We start from the raw sequence: 8,980 nt of genomic DNA, 5'->3' as shown, positions 1-8,980 counted from the left end.
GAGAAAAAGAGCAAACCCAACGTTGGGTGGGGGGGGGGGAATATTTTAACATGAGCTTGACTTCAGTGCTACGAACGGTTGAGATCGAAATCTCAGTTCGGTGCAGGTGCTGCGCATTAATTTATCAGCACCCAAGCAATTTTATTTCAACACAGGCTTAGTTCAATGATTTTTACTCAGTGACTATTTCAGTACCTTAACCCCATGCCACAACTGTGATCCCCGGACCATTGAGCAGTGATTGCTCAGAAGATATCCCTGGTCAAATTCCAAATCAGTGACTTGATGGTAAAACAACCATGCAGCTACAAAATGCAGGCTTCTGTAACTCTGTAGATGTAGGAAGAAAGTTTCAGTATCATCACTGACCTTATCCTACTAATGTGATAAAAGGACCAAAATGAATCAGTTCTGTGGTATGTTATGCTAACAGCAAAACAGAAGAATCAATGTTAATATCCTGTAAATGCAGGTCCTGACAATTTGTTAGACTGTACAACAGGACAATTGTTTTTCTTCTATAGTATATTACTTTCTCTGGCAAGGTTTTCCCAATGAACCCATCTCCACTTTGTAAGGGATGCACTTGAGAAAAAGAGGATTAAATGGAACTCTTCATATTAGTACAAACCACTCAACAGTTGAAAGCAACCACTATTGTGTAAAAATAGATAGAAATGTTACCACTCACATAAGGAAGCAAAGACAGATCTATTACAATTTGGCATGTCAAGCCATCTCTTTATTGTCTCCAACAGCACATGACAAAGAAAACAAACCATTTATACTCAAATAACTAACAAAGAGAAACCCCACTCCTTAATTAGAGAATCTGTCTCGATCATGTGGTGTAGAATAATCTATATTGGGACCAACAGGAATTATACCATAGGGGTTAATACTAGGATGACTCCCATAATAGTGTCGCTTGATGTGCTCCATGTTCACAGTGGCACTCATTCCAGGAATTTGGAAAATCTCCTTGGTGTAGTTAAACAGATTTGGGTACTCACGTAGCTGCTTTTTGTTGCATTTGAAGTGAACGACATAAACCTGTTGTTCAGAAAATTTCAGAAATGAGATAACCCCAACATAAAGATTTCGTGTAAAGGCAATTTCAATCACAGTTATTAATAAGAGATTTGGCTGATCAAGCAAGTTCATTTGAAAACCAGTAATTCTATACATTGTAATCATAGCTACACAAATCAAACATTTACTTCAACAACAGATCTATATACCTCATCAAATCTAATAAGAGTGACAAACAGACGAATGTCAGCTTCAGTAAGTGTGTTCCCACATAAATAACGCTGCTTGCTGAATATCTCCTCACATTTGTCCAAGGCTTCGAATAATTTTCTAACAGCCTTCATTATTAGAAGAAAGACATACATGATGTCGGTAAGAGAACTAGACTTTTTAAGGAAAAAGTATACTGAGATACCTCAATGTAACAAGAGTTACCTCATCATATGCTCCTTGCTTGACAGCAAACCCACACTTATAGACACCATTGTTTATCCCATCATATACCCATTCATTGATCTCATCAATGCTCTGCTATATCATTGAATTCAGTATTCAACATACGTATTATCTCAGAACTCTCATTGCTAACAATTGTTTTCAATTTCTTATCCCACAAAACCTGTTCAGACAGATAAATCATATTAATGGAACAATTTCAATTGAAGTAAAGAAGCTAAACCATCAAAAGAAAATAATGAAGGGTAATACATACAGGAACAGTGTATTTGCCAGAATAGTTTGTACTAACAAGCTCATAGAGCTCTCTGATACTTTTGGTTCCATTCAAGTGGTCAGGTTCAGCACCTTCTTCTTCTGTGCTTGACGAAGGAAAGACCCATCCCATATGATCATCAGTGTCCTTTGTCCTTCCCCATTTGGGCTTGACTGACTATACCAAGCATGGGTGGAGATTAGATGTATGACAAATATTAGATGGTAAAATTCTAACACCAGCAATAATAACTTTTAGGATGGCTTACTGAGACACTGATTGCTTTCTGAAGTCCCTTAATATTTACATAAGCAAAGCACCGTGATGCCCAGGGACAAGCATATGATATGTAAAGATGGTATCTCCCAGATTCAGCAGGGAACGGAGAGGATGGATCTTTTGAGATAAAGTTGCGGAACGTTGATGGACTACGGTTAAAAGCACCAGTCTCAGAAACCTCATCCAGTGCTGAACGAGCCATTTGAGGAGTAAACTGAACAATAAATACTAGCAACATTCAGTACTTGACAGATTAAAGGAAAAACTTCTAAAATAACCAGAAAAGAAAAGCTTCAAAATGAAACACAGAGATTACCACCTACATGCTTGTGATTACAAGAACTTATTCAAGCTTCTTATCCGGACAAAAAAATCCATTAAAATAGCAGACAGATGAAAGCAAAGCAGAACGGAACATTATTTGGCAAGTTAAATTCTAAAGCCCAAACTCTTTAAACATGCCTGTTTCAAAAAAATTTATGCATTTCCATATATCATGTTATTTGAGCTCTTTGATTTGGTTGACCCCATAGTATTGCATCTTTTGAGAATTATACGCAATACCTAACTCTGTTAACATCATGTCTAGCTCTCTTCTTCCACAAAACCCAATAAGAAACTGATTATGTGCTCAATGAAAAAACTTCTAAAATAACCAGAAAAGAAAAGCTTTCAAAATGACATACAGAGATTACCACCTACGTACTTGTGATAGCTTATTCAAGCTTCTGATCAAGAAAAAAGCGATCCATTTAAATAGCAAAAAGATCAAAGCAAAACAGAACAGGACACTATTTGGCAAGTCAAATTCTGAAGCTAAAACTTCTCAAAACATGCCTGTTTGACAATTTTATGCATTTCTGTTCTGAATATCATGTTATTTGAGCTCTTTGATTTGATTGACCCTATGGTATTGCATCTTTGAGAATCATACGCAATACCCAACTCCGTGAACGTCATGTCTAGCTCTCTTATTCCACAAAACTCAATAAGAAACTGATTATGTGCTCAATGAAAAACAATTTCACTGATGAAAAATTTAAACCTATTGAAGAAATTTCATGTTTCCTCTGCATTAGTGCCTAAATAGAAAATCATAGCTCGATCCTCAGTTAAGTGACAAATGATTCATCAAAAATGCGGAAAATGAGAAAACTATAAGTAACCCAATTAATTTTATTCATTTTTGATCCAATCCCAGAATCCATGAACTTAATTTCCCAAATTTTGATGCTTCTTCGCTAAAACTACTTTGCCCCAATATGCAGAACAGGAAAACAAAAGCAATAGATGGGTAAGGTGAGAACATCTACTACATCGATAAGTAAACTGAGAAAAAAATTCAAAGGTTCTCAGATAGAAAGATAGATAGAAGAGAGAGACAGAGAAAGCCAGTTTACCTGAGACAAAGATCTAACGGAAGAACTTCTCTGTTCCAGACCGAAGGCTATGAAAGCTTTGATGGAAGAGATCATCAAAAGAGGAAAGGTGTTGGGTTAATTATACAGCCTCCTTAATCATGTATTATTGTGGCGTTCTATTTTGTTTTATTCTTTTGGTGTAATTATTGTGGGTTTCTGTATCCTATAAAAGTGGATTGGATTTAAATACTGAAATCACGGCCCTGTAGATTCAATTTCCAGGTCGATTCTCACTTCTCAACTCTGCTTCAGAGAATTTTCTATTTTCATTTCTCGCTTCAAAACCTCTGCGATAGGTCAGATGCAGAGCAGCCCATGTGTTCAACCGAAGGGTGCTGACGTGGTCCTCGCCCTCTGACCTAAACTCCATTTTGGATGAGGCATGGCTGAGGTCATTCTTGCATAAGCAGCTTTACTAGCAAAACCCACCATAGGCTTATTCTATAAAACTCAGGAACCGGAACTGCTAATCCAAGTCGATCCAGATGGTTCTGGTCAATCCCCACTGTTTGTGTTCCAACTCCGCTGATTTCAATCAGGGTTTCTTTTTTTTTTCTTTCTCATTTAGGGGTTGTTTCTCATGATTTTTTTTTTTATCATATTTTTTAAATTAAGGCGGTCCAAATCAAGTATTTGTTATCCACTCTGTTTCCTGCAATTTATTTCCGCTTATTTTTTAAACAAATTGGCACATCGGCACAATTTTGATCTCACTTTGAAAAATCCTAAATTCTCACAACAAAAAAAAAAAATACTGTTCTTGAAAAAATAGATGGACATTCTTATTTTTCAACATCAAAACACAACCTTCAACTTTGAAATTCTAAAAATTGGAAGGTTGTTTCCGTTTAATTCATAATTTGTTATAGAAACGTTTGTTTTTTCATATAACCATTTATGATTTTAGTAACTCAAATCAATGAAAAACGCATAAAAATAAGAAAAATTATTTCTCACGTTTCTACCTCCCGCCCCTTGCAGCGGGAACCTATTGTTATTTGCAGATCAGTGAGTGGAATCTAAAAAATGATTTTCAATGAATTCAGACCTACAAGGATATTTTTGAACCCAGAAGGCTAGTGAATTCTACCATTTTCTGATATATGCAGTTTCAGTTATTATTATTATTTTTCTTTATCCAAAGAACCGCCTGTGTGAACTTGGGAAGATTGTTTCAAATTATTGTTATATTATTTTGTTCTTCTTCTTTTTATTTTTATAACAAAACCAGAGATGGCATTTAGGATACTTCACATCTTCCCTTGTTCAGAGTCCGTTCGGAGGCAATCAAAAGCATGTATGAGAAAGTTTACCGAGTTTTTTTTTTTTTTTTTTTTTTGGGTTCTTTGGAAGTCATCTTTAAAAGTCTTTGGCACAAATTTCTTGGGTTTTTAGGTTGAAGGTAAAGAGATTCTAGACATTTCTCATTTGTGAAAGCTTTTTTACCTCGGATATCTCCACAGACATTGATTTTGAGATCAAGAAGTGGTGTCATTATAGATATCTAGCTCATCCTAGATTATGAATTAAGTTCCATGTTAAGAAAGACATTGATTAACAACTTGCTTGACATGACAATCTAAGCATGAGAAATGCAGACTATTATAATAAACATCACAAAATAACAAATCATAAAAGAAACAAAAACAAAAACAAACAGAGATTTAACGTGGTATGTTACGTACATGGGAGATCTCACAACCAATCGCCAAGAATGACATTATAAGAATTCTCACTCAAAATCTTAATCGAAAATTTCAAATCTCTCAATAATGTGATAGGCAAACATAAGATACATATATATAGACTCCAATAGGGTAAACGGGTCAACCCATCAGGTCGTGTCGTGCCATAACGTGGGGCCTCCGCCTCTGTACCCCCTCCATAGACCTAGATTAGTGATGAGTTACAAGTTTGGGCCCCTCCACTTCCACCACAGATCTTCGCAATCGGATCATTCAGATCGCCTATCAAAATATGTCGGTGCAGGTCCATCTTTTAAATCGAGTACAAGAATTCTAGTCAAAAACATAACGCAGACCAATTAAATTTTGAAATATTCTAGATTTCTACAAACAATCAATCAATAATTCTCGTAATATGCAGGAGGAGCATCTCTCATAGTGGTTACCTGGAGGAAGCATAATCTCATCCCAATAGTTTGGAAGGCATAGGATTTTCACTCAGATTAGCCGATCAACTGCTTCCAGTCCATTTACTCAATTTGAACCAATATGATAGGTAAATATAGGAGGATCCAACAACATCTTGAACAATGCTACATTGCTACCTAAGCCCTTTATAACTAGCAGTTAAACAGTTTTAATAGCTACTCTAAGATGTGAAAGACGGTTTTGAGTGTTACTGCAACATTTGATACCTCTATCTCCACTTCTGTTCTTTCCCTCTCCCTTCCACATCTCTACTTCTCTTTTCTCCACTTCTTCTTCTTCAATGTCCCCCACTTGCAGAAGTAAAATGGATTCGATACTGTTCCAGGAGAATTATCACAGTTGGAAAAACTGAATCGAAATTTGAATATTTGGCCCTACACTACTAATCACACTCTCATCGTTGCAGGGACATCATGTAGGAATGCAAGGCATCAAGGATAGATGTTTTGCTGATCCATAAAGGAAGGAGAGCATCTGCCAAAGAAGATGATGTACATAAGATCATCAGACTTCGTGTTCTTTTTAAACATGTTTAATTTGGAAAATAACTTAATTAACAGGTTTCTAGTTTATGGATGAAGGATCAGGCTTTGTGAAATTTTAACCCCTTCCCTAAAACCCCTGGCTTGTTCATTATGTTGGCCTTATTATATCTATTGCACCCTGCTTCAGCTTGAGGTTAGCCCAGTTCAGGTTTAACTCTAATTTTGTTCAGAAGCAGGCTTTAGAAGCAGTTAGGCAGGGTGATAATGCTATGTAATCTTTCTCTGTTTATGCAAGAGTCACAAAATTTTCAATTGAAGATCCTTACAAGGAGATTCTGTTTATCATGATTTTTAATCTTCACTATGCTCTTTGAAGAATGAAACATATTTTATTTGAATTTCAAACAGGATCACGATGGGTTCTTGAAGCAGACACATCACCAAGTGAAGAAATCTGCTACCGTTAGGGCTGGATCGATAGGCTTTTGAAGGCCATCTGGTTCCCCTGTCCTCCTGCTCAAAGAATAATTCACACAATTTCACCTCAACATGGAGCAATGGCATATCCACTGCTTTTCACAATCCCCAAGCATTAACACCTTCAAATATTTCAGCCCTAAGATGTCGAATATTCCTTCTCAGTGAATTACTGCGGACACACTGAAGTTCAAATAAACTTGAGGAAACTTTTGGAAGGTCTTCCAACAGCTGGCAATCTTCAAGCTTTAATTTCCTCAACTTCTTCAAGTGGCTCAGATCTATTGGAAAAGATTTTAGGTTTCAAGACATTTCCAACACTTCTAAATTTGAGAGCATTGAAAAATCACTAGGGAATTTCTGAAATTTTGGTTCCAATCGGATTAAGGATATGCAAACACCTCATTCTACCCATTGATCTTTGGTAGCTTCACTAGTCTACCACACCTTTCGGCTTTTAATACTTGAAGATTCTCCAATAGTTCAACACTTTTAGGAAATCCTTCAAATCCTCAAAAAAGGATTGAAAACTAAAAACATTTATACCCAAATTGAGCTTAACCAAAATTTTCAGATCTCAATGAACTCAGGCAACTTCTTGAGTGATGACGAATTCTCAAGCTTGCAGATATTATCCGGAAGCTCTTTCACTCTCGTCTTCAACAAATCCATACTTTTTTGAGCTGACTCAACTACCCAATGGATTGATCCAAAATTTTTTAAACACAAGCACACTGAGAGATCCAATTACTCCAAATATAGAAACCATGAAAAGTTAGGAGACATATACCAGTAAGATGAGAACAACCAGTAAGATCGAGAACTTTCAACTTTTGGAACCACTGTCATACAAAAAGAAAACATATACACTATCAGTAAAACATAATAACCAAATAATTAAGAAAAGGAAAAATGGTTCCAATGGATAGACTTCAAATCCAACTACAGAGTTTTGAGTTTACTACATGATCAAGAAAGTTAGGTTTTCTTTTTTCTTTTTTTATTTTTTTGGTCAAAGTAAAAGAATGGAAGAATGCTTAGCAAATCTAAGAAGTTATAAGCCAAACTTGAATGGCTTACCTGGATCAGTGAGCTAGTATATCAAAATCAGGTCATGACTTCCCTTGCAGGCCAATGGCTCCAACTATGCAAGCATAAGTAAAGTCTTTGTAATAGAAGTGAAAATTGATTTTTTTAAATTTTTTAATAATTGAGAAGGCTATAGTTGAAATGCCGCCTTACCCCTGCTTTTGGGAGAGTTTGATTCCTGACTAACAAGAATTATACCATATCGTTTAATATTAATTACCATGACTTCCATACTAGTGTCGCTTGATGTGCTTCATGTTAAAGTGGTCCTCATACCCAGATTTTCAAAACTTTATCTGGTGTAATGCTACTTTGGGTTATTAATGTCATAGCTAGATATTTGTTGCATTGGAAGTGAAAAGTATAAGCCTATTGTTCAAAAACTTTTAACAGTAAGATAACAACTTACATACTGATCGAAATATTCATGAAGTGCAGTTCTGGAGAAATTCCATTTTTTATCAAGGAAACAAACTCTATTTCAATTTCAAACAAGATCTTAATTGGGGGTTTTTGAAGAATCACATTACATTATTTACATCACCCAGATACTCCACCCCACCTATCAAGTATCAATTTTCAATTATCAATTATCAATGATCAATACAAGGTGAAAAAAGCAATGTAAATGGAAGACAAATTAATTCTAAGAAAGTAGTGGTTGAATTATGATGCTGTCTAGGTCCAGAGTCAACACCAGCTGCCTCCTCCTCCTCATCATCATCATCCTTGTCAAGAAGAACCACCTGCTGTCTCTCCACAGCCATCAACACCTCATCTGCGTCTGCTGATTCTTCGTCTTGGTCGTCAAGAATTATCAGCGCCTCGTAGTCTTTGTGCGACTGAGAAATACTCCCATTATTAGCACCGGTGGTTATTTGGTGAAGAGAAGAAACTTGAGGAAACCTCTGGGAGCTCTTCCAACAGCTTACAAGCTTCAAGCTTTAATATCTTCAACTTCTTCAAGTGGATCAAATCTCTTGGGAAAGATTTTAGATTGCTAGACATTTTCAACACCTCTAAATTTGAGAGCATTGAAAAATCATCAGGCAATTCTGAAATATTGGTTCCAATTAGATTAAGGGAATGCAAACACCTCATTCTCCCCATTGATCTTGGTAGCTTCACTAGTTTATGATGACCTGAAGCGTTTAATACCTTTAGATTCTCCAGAAGTCCGACACCGTCAGAAATTTCTTCAATTCCTTCATCGTCATCATTAATATTCTTACACAAATTGAGCTCAACCAAATTTTTTAGATCACCAATGAAATCAGGCAACTTCTTGAGTGCAAAACAATCAATGAGCAT

At 36.1% G+C, this 8,980-nt stretch overlaps 1 protein-coding gene across 1 annotated transcript; it reads right to left on the bottom strand.

The window, feature by feature from the left end:
- Window positions 1-596: 596 nt before the first annotated feature.
- LOC149005873 (uncharacterized) lies at window positions 597-3,792 on the bottom strand. Its single transcript, XM_089169556.1, is given in 7 exon segments — window positions 597-1,053; window positions 1,242-1,370; window positions 1,468-1,558; window positions 1,560-1,651; window positions 1,745-1,921; window positions 2,013-2,237; window positions 3,424-3,792. Coding segments are annotated over 7 exon segments (1,023 nt in total). The 5' UTR covers window positions 3,499-3,792; the 3' UTR covers window positions 597-819.
- Window positions 3,793-8,980: the final 5,188 nt, after the last annotated feature.

This window comes from Hakea prostrata, chromosome 9 (genome assembly GCF_041222555.1).
Source record: "Hakea prostrata isolate BN-2017 chromosome 9, UWA_Hpros_2, whole genome shotgun sequence".
NCBI lineage: Eukaryota > Viridiplantae > Streptophyta > Magnoliopsida > Proteales > Proteaceae > Hakea > Hakea prostrata.
The sequence above is the reverse complement of the archived record's forward strand: the minus strand, read 5'-3'. Positions and strand labels throughout refer to the sequence as shown.